Source organism: Notothenia coriiceps, unplaced genomic scaffold, assembly GCF_000735185.1.
Source record: "Notothenia coriiceps isolate Sejong01 unplaced genomic scaffold, NC01 NC01_scaffold00000339, whole genome shotgun sequence".
Classification (NCBI taxonomy): Eukaryota; Metazoa; Chordata; class Actinopteri; order Perciformes; family Nototheniidae; genus Notothenia; species Notothenia coriiceps.
Genome location: NW_011333040.1, coordinates 5,850,999 through 5,868,351, shown reverse-complemented (window position 1 = coordinate 5,868,351; position 17,353 = coordinate 5,850,999). Strand labels below are relative to the sequence as shown.

The 17,353-nt window shown below is 39.8% G+C and overlaps 2 protein-coding genes across 2 annotated transcripts; both read left to right on the top strand.

Annotated features, from left to right (window-relative positions):
- The first annotated feature begins 2,897 nt into the window (after positions 1 to 2,897).
- hsd3b7 (hydroxy-delta-5-steroid dehydrogenase, 3 beta- and steroid delta-isomerase) lies at positions 2,898 to 10,109 on the top strand. The gene is made up of 6 exons (XM_010769177.1): positions 2,898 to 3,101; positions 4,686 to 4,841; positions 5,750 to 5,858; positions 7,157 to 7,256; positions 7,730 to 7,892; positions 9,334 to 10,109. The coding sequence occupies exons 1-6, from the start codon at positions 2,954 to 2,956 to the stop codon at positions 9,747 to 9,749; spliced, it is 1,092 nt and encodes a 363-aa protein (XP_010767479.1). The 5' UTR covers positions 2,898 to 2,953; the 3' UTR covers positions 9,750 to 10,109.
- Positions 10,110 to 11,701: 1,592 nt separating this feature from the next.
- LOC104943717 (TBC1 domain family member 10B) lies at positions 11,702 to 17,073 on the top strand. Its single transcript, XM_010769190.1, has 5 exons — positions 11,702 to 12,160; positions 13,158 to 14,276; positions 15,303 to 15,402; positions 15,958 to 16,065; positions 16,959 to 17,073. The coding sequence occupies exons 2-5, from the start codon at positions 13,177 to 13,179 to the stop codon at positions 17,067 to 17,069; spliced, it is 1,419 nt and encodes a 472-aa protein (XP_010767492.1). The 5' UTR covers positions 11,702 to 12,160; positions 13,158 to 13,176; the 3' UTR covers positions 17,070 to 17,073.
- The last annotated feature ends 280 nt before the right edge of the window (positions 17,074 to 17,353 follow it).

The window sequence follows — 17,353 nt, the reverse complement described above, 5'->3', positions numbered from 1 at the left end:
TGTTTCTGCCGTCCTGATAATCTGAAGGCTTACACAAAGCCACGGATCCTACAGCTGGAGCTTTTCCTCTTAAATAACAGTTAAAACAGTTCCTTTTGTGGACCAGACAGTTGCGTAGAAGCAAACCATAAACCACAACTATCAGGAGGATGTTTGGAGGGAAAGGGCTGAGTGGAGTTGTGATGAACCGTGCGAGGAGCTCACTGGCCTCAAACATCCCAGAGCTGGACTTCATTACGCTGATTAGAAACCCCACAAATTGAGCATGAAATGCGTTTTCTGATTACGCAGTTATCGGAGGGAATCGACATGTGTAAGCAATTTCATTGGTCGCTGGTGGAGTCGCCCTTCTGTCAGCGGCGTATGAAATATAACTGGAGCCTAGGTGTCTGTTGGCATGAAGCTGAAGTTTTAGTCATTCTTTCTTAATGTACCTTACTTCCCTCAGCTTCTTGAGTTCATTCTAAATTCAGTAAGAGTCCCTACATTTTCCAGTAAAACTCGTAACAACTCGTGGAAAAGAGGGATTTTTGTCCATTCTGCTTTAATATGATTTCTTCCTATTTGATTGTGTAGTGCTTCTGCAATAGACTGAGACTACAGGCATTTGTTGTGTGATTAATTCGTACATCAATACTTTGATCTTTTGTTTTTGCTTTGCTTTACACATTTTTCCCAGACACGTTTAATTTGTTTGGCTTTTGCACTGCGAATAAACCCATCAACCAATCAGTTGTTGAGTACGGACACAATCAGGGCACAGTGTACTCTAAGCTCCAACCACCGACACCTGACAGGCACAAATAAAACAATTCCCCCCCACGTTTTTTCGATGTTGACAGCATATATAAAGTCTATAAACACAGAGTCATATAAATTGTTTTATTGTGTATTTTCAAAAATAGTAAGAAAAACTAACATTAAATAAAGTAAATGAGTAAAAACTAGAGCAAATCTTATTGAGAAAAGAGTGGTGAACATACCAGAATGGTGATGACCTGAGAATTAAGAACTTCATAGAATAGACTACTTGATCAGGATAACTGTTCACATGTAGTGTAGATACAAAAGCAGAGGGCTAAATGTTCCCTCCTTTCAACCTTGACTAAGCGCATACCATATTGACTCCTTCCTTTCTTGCCTTTCACAATCAAAGTTCTAGATGAATACACCAGTAACCATAATCCCATCCAGGGATCGTCTACCGTAGTTTAGGGTCAACCTTTAACTCAGGCAAATTACTTTCAAACCCTTTTTGGGTGCAAGGGTTGCAATCGTCCCAAATTCACATCACTACCAATATGAATGGTTTTGATTTCCGTGTAGTTAGTTCTTCACATACTCCATTTCTAAAATACCTTTTTTACACTTATTGTAAAGCCATTTTGGCGAAACCAAAGTGTTTCTCGAAGACGATGAATGTCTGTTTGGTATTCCATCCAATAGTTGGCAAGAGTTTCCACCATAAACCCCAAAGTGCCAATTTATGTTTCAAATATACAGACATTCCACTGGATAAGTGATATAACCTACTGATGGCACAGAATGAAAACTATTTTTTTATTTAATCGTTTATTTGAACCGGGACAACGCACATTGATGAACATTTTAAACAAAATAATGCTTTCAAATGTAAATGAGCCGGATTTTAGCTTTGAGCTCATTTCCATCCGTAGTCCCGTCACATACAACTTTTAAGAACATGACAGTTAGATACATGGCAAACATAAATACATGATATGCAGAAAGAGCATGAGCAGCATAGCAGCTACGACATATAAAGTGTAGGAGGAGATACCCCTGTGTTAAAGTGCATTTAGCTGTGATCGCACGTCTGTTTGTTTCTCAACCATTCTTTGAGTTGACCTTTAAAGCTATTGAGAGAGAGTGGGACAATCCCGTATCTTAGTTGGGAGGCTGTTCCACAACGAGCTGCCTTTCACGGAGAGGACATTTTGTCCAAAAGTGGTCCGTCTGCGGTGGACTTCAGTCTCCTCTGGTTTCTGACCTAGTGCAGCGTCCAGTGTGCTTTTTGTGGATGAATTTGGCTTTCTGTCAAACACCTTGATAGCTCTCTTGTGTGTGNGGATCAGAAACTGTGAACAGAGTTGGACAGTGCTGCCGTAAAGTTGTTGTTGTCGCAGTTCTAGCCGTTAGATAAAAAAAACTCCGTTCCACGGCGCACCAACGGCTAGAACTGCGACAACAACAACTTTACGGCAGCACTGTCCAACTCTGTTCACAGTTTCTGATCCACTAACAAGTCCTTAAACACTGCAGAGCCCATACCGAGTTCCTGTTAGTGTTTACTTATTGTCTGTCCGTGCTTCTGTTCATTTATCTAAGGGCCTATACAGAGGCTGCACTAAACTACATTTGAGTATTTAAAATACCTAGCCATTATTTTTGCGGTTATTTTGGTGAAAGTAACTGAAAAGTAATATAAAAGTAGTGTAACTCATTACATTTCAGAGACAGTAATATTGTAATGTAACTTATGACTTTAAAGAGACAGCAATAAGTAATATGTAATGTATTACATTTTGGAAGTAACTTGCCCAACACTGCTTATTGCACAATTGTGTTTTAAGTTATAATATCTATCTATCTATCTATCTATATATCTATTGTAATCTGACACCGTAGTGCCTATAGCTAGTAACTACATCTTTATAATTATATTATTACATCTTTATTGCAGTCATACATATAGTGGAGTAAAGGCATAATGAAAGATCATTGAAATAATCAAGTAAAGTACAAGCACTCTGACAAGCACCTAAAACTGAATGGAAGATGATGAAAATGACCCTGCCACGGCCCTACCATTGGCTGCGAGCAGGCTACGTCATGGGGTTGAGCACTATAAACACAGCCCTTATTTCCGAATCGGCGGTGCAAAGCTCACAGTGTTTGCAGAGAGAAGTCCCAGACACCATCGGACTCTCATATCATGGCTGGTCTCGTGTATCTGATCACCGGAGGTTGCGGGTTCCTCGGAAATCATCTGGTGAGGCTTTTGATCGAAAAGGAGGACAAACTGGCAGAGGTCCGGGTTTTTGACAAACACGTAGACTCAAGTTTAAATGCACTCAGCACAGGTAAGGCGTTTACAAAATACTCAACTGCATTCAAGAATCTTTGTTTTTATTTAATAAGGTTAACGTTTGTCACGCTTAAAAATATATTACTGCCATTTATGTTAAGGCTGTGTAAGGTTTACAACTTCGTATCGTATTTCTGCGTGAAGGTTGTTTTATCTGTATTGATGGATAGTTGAAGGAAGTCTTCTCTGTGCAGATTGTTATGTTGTTACGTTGTCTTTATTGTTCATTTCCATGTTATGGTCCTCAGTATGTGAGCCTTTGGTTTACCGTGACACTGTATTAGCCTCCTCTTGATGAATAGACCTATTAGGCTACTATACAAAATAATGAAGTCACCTATAGGCTACGTGTGATAATACATTTAGATGTGAGCATGTGGAAATAGAAGTGTATGATCTTTGCCAGCAGGAAACAAACACCTTTTGTTTGAATGAAACTCAAGTGGTGTAAATGATATGTGTGCAGACAGTGCAGTTTATAAATAACAGAACATCAGGTTTCTAAAACGTCTTTGGAGCATGAGAGGAGTGGGTTGGGCGTTGAAGTACAGTGATGTATGTGTCTCTCCACGGGGAGAAAAAAAATGAACATATTTTCCCTTATATGCAGTATGGTCACCGGGTCACCCTGCAGAGTTGACAGTTGACCTGTGAATCCTGGACAGCCAACTCCCTTACGTTTCCTGTGTCAGGAAGGATAAAGATGTTATACAGATGCTTTGTTGCTGCTCATTTGCAACCTGTTGCCCTTAACAGTTGCTGTCACCACCATTAGATTACATGAACAAGGGAGCTGTGTTGTGTTTTCCATGGAACTAAGGGTTGTCCTGAGCTGGTTCATGCGGATATACATCCCCCTCTCACATGTTTAGCCTTTCTTCCTAGGAATAAAAACATCAAAACACAAGCACAGTTTTTCTTTCTGGTGCATTTCACCAGTTTACCTTTCCTGTCAGGAATGCAGTTAACCACTTTGTTCTCGCATCCGACACGGAGAATTGTTTGCTCAGCTTTCCTTATTTATTATCCGGAACAACTGAGGCCTGCTGTTTGGGCCCCTGACTGATAAGCTAACAGTAACAGGAGAGCTCATTGTCAGTAACACCCATAGTAGGCCTTGCTGACAAATATGTTTTAATGTGTGTTGGGTTGTTGAGCTATTTTGAATTAGTGGGGAAAACTTTAATCAACCACCTCTCTGTAATTAGTTAAATTAGAGATGGGAATGAGAATACCACAAGGAGTGTCCTATTTGCGGCAGGATCACTAACTCTGGCTTATTGCATCAATTTGACAAAGCACATCAGGTTTTTAATAAAATTGGTTGGCTAAAAACAGATATTCTAGTATGTTTTCTTTTATAATCTATAAACAACATTATCTTTACAATTTAAAGAAGAGGAATTGTGGAAAGATTATCCAGATTATTTGCAAAAAGATAATAAAATAGGACTTTTGTAATTGGTAACATAGTAGATTCTTCCAAGCGTGTGTAGAGTTCATAGTGGAACGCTCCTTATCCACGCTCTGATACAGTGTCATGTTGTGTTGACCTTAAGTGTTCTATTTTCTCCCTCAGAACGGACAAAGGTTGTGGTGATTCAGGGGGACATCACAGACTACAGCAGCGTGTTGGAGGCCTCCCGGGGGGCCGATGTTGTTATCCACACAGCCAGCATTGTGGACGTCTGGCACAAAATTCCAGAGAACCTCATCGCCTTAGTCAACGTCAAAGGTGAGACATCAAGGTAGTGTTTACAAGGAAAATGAATGGGTAGGAAACATCAATGATCCATTGGTTTCATGTTTACTGTGGGAAATCAGAAAACAGGAAACACACACCTTCTCCTGTTTTGAACGATTTTCAAGGATGTGTCTTCCTCCTTGTTGGCCATAATAATAAACAGGCTGACTTAAAGAGGACACTTCAAGATGTTATAAAGTTGAGGTGATATTGTAAGTTAGTTCATCAACATTTTTATTTTATCGTCAAATTGCTTACTTGTATGAATTAATGGGTTTCTGTGGACATCCATTCATTTTAAATTGTTGTAATTTTAAGATAACCTAAACTAGTTCCTGGCAAGGATATTGTTTAAACTAATGAAGCAAGTGGTGGAGTCTACCTATTCAGTATCTGTGTCTGTCTTTATGATGCAGGTTGTAAGGCTAGGGTTCATGTCTAGATTTACAAGATAGACAAAACATGCTTTCCTGTGTTAGTTGATAGTCTCTCTAATGCAAAACATGACTACAACAGACCTTGAATTGCATGGATCATTAAGGCCTTCTTATATGTGTCTGGTAATGTTTAATTCTTGTAGTGCTGGAACTTCCTCTGTTTTTTTAATGTCATCAAATCTATACATTACACAGTGTCCGTCTGTTTAAAGCAGAGACAGCTGGGAACTCCCTGAATTAATTTCCTGTTGACTCTCTCCTTATGGGTCCAATTATATTTTCAAGACTTTCATCCGGTAACTGTGTCATCAAATTCGGCACTGAAAAAATCCAACTGTCTTAAAGTCAGTCCTGTGGCTTTGGGAGTTTCACCAACCTAATGTGTCTCTCAATAAAATTCATTCTGATGTATCCAACCCCAGTATCCTAAATCTTTTAAATGAGAATGCATTGTCTTCTCAGGAACAGAGAATGTGATCAACGCCTGCGTTGAGTGTTGCATCGAGTCCCTGGTCTACACCAGCAGCATGGAAGTGATCGGTCCCAACGTCAACGGAGACCACTTTGTCAGGTTAGGCTCAATCATAAAATATAATACAATATCATTCTGTATTTACAAATTGATAAACTTTGTTAATTGTATTCTGTTGACCAAGTTACCTACTGTGGAAGTCCAAGTGTTTTCCTCACTGAGCACTTTTACAGATGCCTTTCCCTCTGTAGCGTTTCTGTTGTCACTATCTTGTTTCTCTTCTCACTTGAATGCACTATCACGGGGGAAAAACCAAGGCCTGAAAATAATAGATATGCTAGGGTGGAGGAGACAAAGGTTCACAACACACAGTTTCCAGCGCCATGACGGTATATCCAAGGGTTTTTCAACCTACTTTAGGTAGAAGGAATCTTGGATAAAAAAAGACATCAAATGGAGCCATTTTCCACATTTAGACTCACTCACTATCTTACTCTCAGACTGTGCCTAAGTGATGTTTTGCTTGAGCTTGTCTGGTATGTCAGTCACACTTTACATAATGCTGGAATGCAAGTAATACAGCTGCAGCTTTATCTCAAAGCCTGCTCTACCAGACATGACGATATTCTTTTTAAAATATACTGAATGTCTCCAGCGATGCGTGTGTCCTTCATTAGAGTGCAATGTTTTTTTCGGAATAATATGTATTCATTTTCTATACCAGGAACGGTACGGAAACCATAACTTGAACAATTTTGCTAAACATTTCCCCGATTTATTGTGCAAAATAAGTTGTGGGAGAGCCACACCCAACCCTAGCTCAGGGCTGTCATTGGTGTACTTATGCACACGAGCAAAAATGCGCTTTCTCATGAGACTCAAATTTAAATAATATACATTTTTAAACTAAGTAGTGTAGTGAGAAGAGAGGAGAACCTAACCAAAAGGGTAGATGGTAATGGAGAGAGAGAATTTTCCCATAATAGAAAACTCCATGTGTTCAGATTTGTTTTGTTATGTTATCACTGTTATTTTCCTGTTTGTATATTTAACTGCGTATGAACCTATTTACCTTGTAACAAAAGGCAGAAAATCCTTCCAGTAATCTGCTTGGAGGTCAGTCAGTCTCACAGATGGTCAGAGTGTTTTTCTGCACGTACAGATAGTTGCTACAGCTGAACCTCAGAGAAATATTTGGAATTCTTTATTTCACAAGATTCAGAGTCAAGGGGAAAGAATGAACCTTGGTATTTTCCTTCCTATCTCTCTCCCAACCTCCGTTTAAGTAAACTCTATTTTGACTCGCACATTCCTCTCACATGTGGTAAGGTCAAGAAAACACTTTATGCTTATTTTCTCTTGAGTCCTTTTCTGACTGTTTAACTCTTTCTGTACAGGGGCAATGAAGACACACCTTACAAAGTGGAACACACTATGGCCTATCCTAAGAGCAAAGCAAAGGCAGAGAAAATTGTGCTTGAAGCTAATGGCACCAAGGTAATTTATGTTTAACAATGTTATGGTTTGGGGTGTTTTTATTGAGGCAGATGTATTAAAATCTCATTTCAACAGAAATAAACTGCAGTGGTTATAAGTTTCAGAAAATGATGCAATGGAAGCAATTAAAGCTGCAGATGCAAAATAGAAAAACACATGTATCAGCATTAAGATATATGTGTATAGATTATTATAAGTACTATAATGGGGGACATCAACTTGTATACTCTTTTTTTTTATTGACTCACAAACTTTTTTCTATGCTATTTACACTGACAGCCTATAACAAGTTATGAAGAAATGTCTTGGGCAACTTTGCCACAAAATGCTAGATTCTCCCCTTGTGGCCTTGCTGGGGTGTCACTCTAGCTGTTTACAATCCAACTCCAAAACAATCTACCCTTTGTCCACCCATGAATATGTTTTTATTTGCCTCCTGTCTCAATTCCCAATCCTGGTATTGTCATTCTCAGATAAAGGGCGGAAAGACTTTATACACGTGTTCCCTGAGGCCGACAGGGATCTATGGAGAGGGGCACCAGCTAATCAAGGCTTTCTACGATAAGGGTGCCGAGCGGGGAGGCATGATCATTGGCGGCATCCCAGAGTCCTCTGAACATGGACGTGTCTATGCAGGTAATGCTACTTTCTTTGTGAGTCATAGTCACAACATCAGGGACATGTCAGAAGTAACCAATATAGCTCTTGAACATGGCTTTTGTTCACACCAAGACTAAAAGCAGAAGGAAGGTTGCTATGTGAGAGCTTTTTTCCTCTGCATTCACATGCGTTTCCTTGTATCTGATACAGCCAGACTGTACAAACATTTAAAAAAAGGCTGAGGTTCTCTTAAACCGCTTCCTCAACAGCTGCTAGTCAGTCTGCTAAAAGAAGATGTGTAACTTAGAGATTGTACAACATGATAACATGAGCAGTGAGGATACTTCAAACCAGATGGCTTGGCTGTGATATGTGAATAGTATCATAAATCTATATACACCTTGTTAAATACATCTGTCCCACCAACCACAAACCAGTTTCAACATGCTGGTTTCGGTGATGATACATTTTTCTTTTTTTATTCACTCGTGGCAAAGGTTGTTGTCAAGGACCAAATTAGTATCATCAGTAGTGCACGTGAGCATGAGTAACAGTCAGCATTTATAGTCTTGGTGACCAATATTTTTAGCACCCTAACTAATGCTGATATAACAGAACCTTAATGTAAAAAGATCTACTGTTGATATATTTGAACTAATGTGGAGGCAAGTTCACGATTAGTACATTAGACACTGAAAGCGCATTTGTTTCGATTGTACCTTGGCAATTCAATTATTATATGTATATATATATATATATATATATATGTCACTAATTCACCAGCACTCTTACAATGGTATGACTTACTTGAAGTGAATATATCTGCACTTTCGTTGTTGTTCAGAGTTTTAATCTCTATGGTTTTTGAACCTTTTGGATAAAAGTGTCAGTCAAATGAAATGTAAATGTAACACTTTAGAGATTCTGAAATATAATAGAGGACTTTGTCGATGCAATGTGGTCACAGCTGTGAAGCAACTGCATGTTTTCTTGAGAGTTGTTCTGCACAAGTTAGATGTAAGATAAATATGTATTGATCACCACTGGATTTTGTTTTACTAGTTAAAGAGAAGATTGTTATTTCATATACAACTTTGGTTTTTCGCATTAAACATTGGTGCCACATACAGCCGTACATTTTGTTTTTAACAATAAATGTTTACTTAGTAAAACATAAGTTCTATATGTTTCATATAAATAATGGGTTCAAATGGTTATGGGCTATAAACTTGTTTATAGAAAGAAATGTGAAAGTGTGTAAAACAACAGCGGTGGGCAGGAGGAAAGACCCTCAGACTGGCTGCTTTTTCTTTTGGTACTCTGGGATATTTAACTGTTAGCAATTTCTACTCATCAATCAAATGTTATGTCCATTGCCTAATGTCACAATAAATTATCTTTAGGTTACTGAGGTAAATGTTTTGAATACTTCTTCCATCATTCAATCTGGTGTTCACCCACTTGTTTCTGTTCCTAGGCAACGTGGCCTGGATGCATGTACTCGCAGCCCAAGCCCTAGTTGAGCGGCCCATGACGGTCGGTGGTGAAGCTTTCTTCTGCTACGATGACTCGCCCTACAAGAACTACGAGGATTTCAACATGCTGTTTCTCTCCAAATTTAACTTCCGACTGGTTCGCATGCCCTTACTGGTGCTCTGGTTCCTGGCCATGCTCAATGACCTGCTCCGATGGATCGTGAGCCCCTTGTACAACTACACACCGCTGCTGAACAGTTACACCTTTGCTGTGGCTTCTACCTCCTTCACTGTCCGCACAGATAAAGCCCAGCGATTCTTCCAGTACAGGCCTCTGTACGACTGGGAACAATGTCTGGCCCACACACAGAAATGGGTTGATACATTCCCTAACAAGGATAACCACAAGGACGCCTAATGTGAACTCAACTACTTCAACATGCACCAAAAGCTGCTATTTAGACATGCAGGACTCCAGGTATACAGTGTAGAGAAGTAACCTGCCATTAGGCGACAATGCAATCAAGAAAAGCAAACTATTTACAGTATAAAACGTTATATTTAAGTAAGTCTATCATTTGTATTGTAGTGATAAGCTTGTTAAGAATGTGCAATAGTATTCAGATATTTAACATTTCTACATCATGTAATTATGTGGATAAGACCAATGTAAACACCATTTACATTTTTTTAATATATATATAAAGACATAGACGATGAAATATATGTTGTTTGAAATAAATATAATTTAATATATTCTTCATGGCTCTGCTTGTTGGGATTTTGCATTTGATTCACACAAAAAAAGAATGCATTTTCCATTATTTTCTTTCCAAAACTGATTTTAATAATGATTGTTATGGTGTGCATCAGTTGTACACTTTGAGGATCTAAGTCCTTGATCATTGTTTTTTTTTCCATAACATTCCCTCATGGTTAATGTGAGTTCTCCAACTGTATTTCCATGGAGACAATACACTTTGTTTACAGCACAAAGGATAGGCTTTCGTTATACTCTTGTGGAAACTTGCCATCAGACTCCATGACAACCAGCTGTATGGTATTTATTTGTATTAGTAAGACAAATGATATGGGAGTTCCCTTTGACATCATTCCAGCATTACAGGCTTGGGTGTCCCCGGCTTTAACCATGGTAATCCTCATAACAATCACATGCCTGCTAGTCAAGAACATGAGTGCAGAGAAATGACTCACTGTCCCCACACTGAATCTCCCCAAACAAAACAAAACAAAGGACAGTTGTGGAAATGTTATACTATTTCAAATAGCATTAATTTGTCTTCTAACAAAAGTATCAAGTTGTTAAATTCTGCATTTTATAATGCAGTCCAGTATATTATACTGTATGTTTGGTGTGAGCATGCCTGGGCACAAGTATGTTTAATAGATGTGTTTTGGATCTGACTCTGAACCTTCAGAGTTGCTTGTTTTTGACGGGATACTGCCATCTACTGGTTCAACTAAACATACAAGTAAAATATCGAGAGTACAGATAATTGTGCATTTTTATTATAAGATGTTTCCATTTCCCCTACCATCATTGGACATTCATGTTTTTTTTTTAATAATAATAACAAATTATTGAGAATGTCAAACTTATTTTGAGGGTGCTTTACAAATACACACATTTGATTCCTGAATAGTGTAATGTGTGTGATTGTGGTAAAATGAAATGAAATGAAAATTTCACTAACCATTAGTGTATAGTCAATGGTTTTATAAGTAATAATATAATTATCTTTAGTAAAAATATCAATATCTGAGTGTAAAATACTCACAGTTAAAGTCAAAGACATGCGCAACCTGGTTTTTAATTTTTTTTGACAATTATTTTCCAGTGTAAGAGTTTAATAAATTAGGTAGCCTACTAACCTACGGTATTATTATTTTATAAATACATAATGAACACTTTATCCTTCAGTTTGCTATAGAGATTCAAACTCACCAAATGTGGGGAAATATTGTTTTCACGTGAAGGCTCCAGGAGAGTAGGCCCACAAGTAACACAACTTTGTACCTCAGTACAATGCTGGAGCAAGTGTAGTTACATCCCACCATAAGTAGCTACTAACTGAAGTTGAAGACAGGCCTAAATGTAGTGAGTATACAAATAGCCTACAATATTTATATGTGAATGTGAACTGTAGTAGAGTTAAGTATAAAGTCACAAAATAGAAATACTCGAGTAAAGTATGTGTTGTTAAGTACAGTACTGAATGAGTGCAATCATTTACTTTCTAAACTGTGTAAAATGCATAATGCATTGTTAGTGTAATAAAACGTCTTTCTGCTGTGGAAGGGAGGCTCCGTACGTGCGTGTGCCCGACGACATTGACGAGAACACGCACGTAGCTGTCAGTAGGAAATGCAGGCTGGTGTTGGATGTAGCCCTGCCGCTGTGCTTGGATACATTTAACAAAGAAATTCCCTTTTGTTTCAGAATGAACACTATAACTTAGAATGGTTATTTGAATTAAGAGAGAATGGTCGCAAAAAGAGTGCGTGTCTAACCGAGGTAACCGAAACACTCAGCTAGCTATTTATGCTAACTGAAACACTATCGGCGCTAATGCTAATAGTACATATTGCTAAACTAAGCTAGCTGCTAACTTAGCCAGCTAGCTCGCCGATTGCAGGACGTTTGTTCTTCCAGTTCCTCGCCCCGTGCCGCGGCTCCTGCCCCTTTGGTTTTTCGTGTTTTCATTTCACGGGGCAGGTTGCGGGACCGGAGCTGTGGCGGGGGGAACTAACGGATAGGAACCCCCTGGCTGTCCAGGCGGACGGATCACAGTGACACGCCGGTGTTGGGTGAGTTGACTAGCTGAGCTGAAGTTGACCAGGGCAGTGGGGTGGACAAGGCCGAGGACGCTGTTCGGCCAGGGCCTGGCGGGGAGGGAGGGTGTTGACTATTAGCTATTAGTAAACCACTGCTCCTGTGTGCTGAATCGGGAAGTTGAGTCGCTCCGAGGGAGGCCTCAGGGGAGGATATGACAACAAATTACCTGCTAGCATGAAACTGATATAGTGTCTGGAACTACAGACGGCAACCTGCCTCATCAGCAGAATACCGGATAACTATGGTTGTCGGAATGCTTTGTTGACAACGTTAGCTAAATGCCAGTGCACTGTTACATCGGTTGATTAAACCGTTATTTCTACAGTAATGGTTTCCTTTCGCTCTTGACTGACTAAATCAAAGTGCTTAACCGGGGTTATATGTTCTCTCTTGAAAAATAAGTTGCTTTTTTATGCTATGCTATCATTAAATGTCTGATATTCTCTTCTGTGCAGCAAAACATGAAATGTAGCAACTTGAAACATGTATTAATGGAAACCTTTTTTCAGTAACAACAAATAAATACCACATGATGTGAAGTTACACGTACATAAGTTAAGGCTGAAAGGGGATTAAAAGTTATAAAGATTGTTTATGTTATATGCTGTCTCCCAAAAAATCTATTGTTTCAAACTTAAGTTATGTAGCTGCTTCTCCAATCCAATTCTCTGACTCAAATTTAAGAAGAGGAACTTTCTGCTTATGCATTACAGAAAATGGCATATCTGAAATTCATAAACATTTGGTCATCTTTTGTGATAAACTTTGAGCTTTAATGTTGCCACATTCATGAATTGTTGCTGAGAATATTTGTGTCTCTATCCACTGTAAAAAAAACAACAACATATATACATAATCAAAGCTGCGTTTATTTTATTGAACTAATGGAAATCTGTCATGACGTAACACACAGTTGTTATTTGGCAAAAAGAAAGCTAAGCTCCATCATCTTCTTTTTCGTTTGTAAAGGAGAGATCAGAGCGGAACCATGGCCGAACTCTCCACGCTATCCCCATCACCCCCCGCGTTGGGGGATCCTCATGTAGCTCCATCCATCCCTCCATCCTCATCAGCACAACATGCTATCAACCACCCTGTTCCAGAGTCTGCCATGGAGAAGCCCTCACTCATGTCGTCCCTCTACAATGACAAAGCTTTGACTGGAAACACTCCTGCAGCTCAGTCAGGGGGATCACCCTTCACCCCCCACCCACCCTTGAGTCCTACAAAACTCACTGCTGACACTCCCCTCTCGTTATTGGTACATGAGGCTTCTCCACAGAGAGAGGAATCACCAGGGAAAGATGCAGAGACTGTACCTGATGTTATGAAGCAGGAGACAAGTGACCCACCAGCTGCAGAATGCTTGAATACTGAAACAGCGACCCCGGCACCGCCGAGCGAGCTATCATCAGCTCCGCCGAGCGAGCCATCATCAGCTCCGCCGAACGAGCCATCATCAGCTCTGCCGAACGAGCCATCATCAGCTCCGCCGAGCGAGCCATCAGCTCCAAGTGAAGGGCCACAGGCATCACCCTCTCCTGATCTTAATCCTGGTCCTAATCTCTACCCCAATGTCCATGTCACCCACAATCCAAATCCTGTCATGGATGATGGTACATTTACAGCGAGCCAACCCCAGATCGCTGCAGCTTCCAATGCCACGCCTGCTGCTGCAGCATCCATCGACAGCACGTCAGCCGTAGAGGAGAAACCTCAGCCACTTCAACAAGAACAAATCCCTCAAAGTCTGCCTCCTCCTCCTCCTCTCTCCCCAAAGCCTGCAACTCCCAGTGAAGCAACTAAAGCAGAACTGCCAAGCACCCCCACCAGAGCCGAACCCCCCAGCCCTAGTGTCCCACTGATACTGGAGCCAGATTCTCCCTTCCCCCTGCCCAAGTCCCGGCCGGCCCCTGACACCCTGAGCTACCTGGAGTCAGCCAGCATCATGTCAGGGACGTTGGAGTCTCTATCTGGACTGGGAGAGGACGGCAGCTCTGTGGGCTCAGACTCTGAGGTCAACGGCATGTCTGTCAGACGCACTGATAAATATGGATTCCTAGGTGGAAATCAGTACAGTGAAAGCGGGTAAGCATTAAACTCCTGTCTATATGCAAAGTATTGATCACAGATAGGTCTGAGATATTTAGAAATAAAGATGGCTGAGTGGAAAGAGAGACACCTCTCTTCTTTTAACTTTATCAATTATATTAAATAATCAAGTATTTAATACATTATTCCATCAATGAATCAAGTAAACTGATAAGAAAAACAAATGTTTTTAGAAAGAAATATAACAAAGAGAAACAAATATAATATTTACACAAAATGTCTCGTCTTATGGGCTTCACCTAGGAAAGCAATCATTTTAACAGATTCAACTGTGATGATGTCTTCGAATTCAGACTTGATACTTATTAATTAAATCATGAAACAATAGTCAAGACTTTTGCTTAGTTTCTTCAGGAATTGTTTTAGCCATGATGCAGAAAGTTCACTTTTTGCAATGCAAGATATTATTCGATTATGACCGAATAATTACTTTGCACAGATCAATTTAAATCCTGCCTATCTTCCTTTCAATCTGTCACTTTGCCGAACATCTAAACTGCCCTCCATCTGCCCCAAAGAGATTTCCTCTCTTCTCTGCCCCGTTCCTGTCTTCCTCTCCTTCTCTGCTGCTCTAAACATATTTGTCCGTCCTTTATCTCTCATTGGCCTGACTCAGATAATGCTGAGAGCATTTCAGTGATTCAATATGTACTGACTGTGTGTCTCCGTGGTGTCGCCTCTCACGCCCATCTGCTCTCTTCCTCTTTTCGGTCCCATTTGCTTCTACTTTTTCTCTCAAGCTAATTGCTCTTCCGCTGTTGAATAATTGAAAATATATTGATTCACCATCAGTAGTGGCAGTGCATTCTGTACAATGTAAAGGATGTTCTATATCTGAGCTATTTAGCTGAATGTTGTACAGATGTATGTAAAAGAGAGATTGTGGTATTTTGTATGTGTCATTAGATCAAAGTTAATGTTTCAGAGTGCAATATTTAGGAGTGTGGAAGTGTCCTAATTCTGTCAATAATGAGGTCATTTTTGTATTACTCACTATTCTAGTGAAAAGGATGTTCGCGTTGAAGTTGCCAGACAGCGGGAAGTAAAATGGCTGGATATGTTTTACCACTGGGACAAATGGGTCAAACATCGCTTCCAAAAGGTACGCATGTCAGCCTTGTAGCGCTGTAACGAAATACTTTAAAGCTTTGTTCGTAACGGTGACATTTAGATTATCAATCGACATTGAAATGATGTGCACCCTGTTTTTTTTGTGTTTTTTTTTCATGTCTGTTCTTTCATTTAAAACCTGGTATTTCCTGAAGTTGCAGGAAAAGATTAGGTTACACTGACACTATAATGTTTAACACTATTTGTAGAATAAGATTTCAGTGGGAAGGCTGTTTCTGACTTGTGCAATCCAGACATTTACAAAGGGTCCAAAAGTCCAATTGAACTGAATGCAAATAGATGGATAGTTATATTTTCCCAAATTCACGTTCTGCTTCAATCTTTTTTTTGTTGGCATTAAGCCCTTCAAATTGAGGATTTAATTTTTTCTTTAGTTCGATAACATCAATACGTTGACAGACATTTTAAGTTTCATTTGAAAACATTCGGTACAACCCTCGTCTTAGGATATGTTTTTATACATAATTGGTTTGGTTATACATAACATAATGCCAGAGCTGATACAGTGTCTTTGTGTATGTTAAAGGTGAAGCTGCGCTGCAGGAAGGGGATTCCCTCTTCTCTCAGATCCAAAGCCTGGCAGCTTCTGTCCAACAGCCAAGAGCTCCTGGACGCCAACCCTGGGAAATTTGAGGTATCTGTGACCATGTTGTTGTCATTTTAACTTTTACATTCAACACAGAGGATAAAGGATAAAACAAAATACATGAACTCTAAGATGCTCTCATATATTCACTCAGTCGTCGGTACAGTTCATAGATGAAATTCAACTGCCATTGAAAGCATACAGACATTTTTGCAACGTTTCTTGCATGGAAAATAAAAATGTAATCGGTACATTCAAACAAAACATTGACTTTATAACATTTAATTTATACCATATTTTTGTTAAACCTTGTTTTTAAGGTTTCTCTATGGTTTGCTTTGGATTTGCATGTGTTACAAATTGCAAACTTTATGTCTTAATCACTCACACCACAACTCGTCCACATAGACCTGCATGCTGTTTACAGTCTGTGCCGCTGTGTTCGCATTGTAAATCCATCATGCATTTGGTAATGTTCCTCCTTTTTAAGCCTCTCATAGATCTGAAAATGCTTTAGTAGCAAGTCAGCCACACATGGAAATATGAACCTATATTTGAATCCCTTGTTTCTCAAATCAACTCAGTTATTTGTGTTATTTTATTTTCATCCTGGTTTAGAAGATAAAGTCTCAAAGTGGGGAGCTGAGTAGGCCAATGTGAGCTTCAGGGGTGCTAAAGGGGCGCAGGCGCAGACCTGGTGAACTGTAAGCCTCTTATCAGGAGCGGTAATCCTGCCTGCCTTTGGTCCACGTTGGTTGGTGTGTGTGGTTGGGGTGGGGGGTTTGAAGCAGTCTGTTTGTTTTGCCTGTAAAATACTCTTAAACGTGGTCTCATACATGGTTTTGCAGTCTTATCCAATTGGATGGGCAATCTGAAAACAGACTCCATGAGTGAAGGAGATTGTTTTGGTAATCTTGTATTGAATGTTTTTGTAATTGCAGGAGCTGGAGAGAGAGCCAGGAGAAGCTAAATGGCTGGACATCATAGAGAAGGATCTCCACAGACAGTTTCCTTTCCACGAGATGTTTGCTGCTCGTGGTGGACACGGGTAAAAAAACATACAGTCTGTTTTACATCACAGTAAACATGAATGATTGACAAAGTAAAATGTACGCACTAATCATAAACTTCAAAGTAAAATGTAGCCATTAGCAGACTTAGGCCCAATCCCAAACCACGCCCTACACCCTACCCCTACACACTCCCCCTCCGTGACGAAGTAAACTCCGTGGAGTGACACTCGCAGCTCAACGAGGCTCCCTCCTGTCAGATGGAGGGAGTAAATACAGCAGCAAGCTTTGAGACGGCCTCCCCTCTCTCCGGCAGAAACAGGAAA

What these genes read in the sequence shown, in the direction of transcription:
- LOC104943717 (XM_010769190.1), top strand. Translation starts at nt 13,177, where the DNA reads ATGGCCGAACTCTCCACGCTATCCCCATCACCCCCCGCGTTGGGGGAT. An exon ending in AATCAGTACAGTGAAAGCGG is followed by an intron (nt 14,277 to 15,302) that starts GTAAGCATTAAA and finishes TCACTATTCTAG; the next exon opens with TGAAAAGGATGTTCGCGTTG. An exon ending in TCAAACATCGCTTCCAAAAG is followed by an intron (nt 15,403 to 15,957) that starts GTACGCATGTCA and finishes TGTATGTTAAAG; the next exon opens with GTGAAGCTGCGCTGCAGGAA.
- hsd3b7 (XM_010769177.1), top strand. Translation starts at nt 2,954, where the DNA reads ATGGCTGGTCTCGTGTATCTGATCACCGGAGGTTGCGGGTTCCTCGGA. An exon ending in TTTAAATGCACTCAGCACAG is followed by an intron (nt 3,102 to 4,685) that starts GTAAGGCGTTTA and finishes TTTCTCCCTCAG; the next exon opens with AACGGACAAAGGTTGTGGTG. An exon ending in CGCCTTAGTCAACGTCAAAG is followed by an intron (nt 4,842 to 5,749) that starts GTGAGACATCAA and finishes TTGTCTTCTCAG; the next exon opens with GAACAGAGAATGTGATCAAC.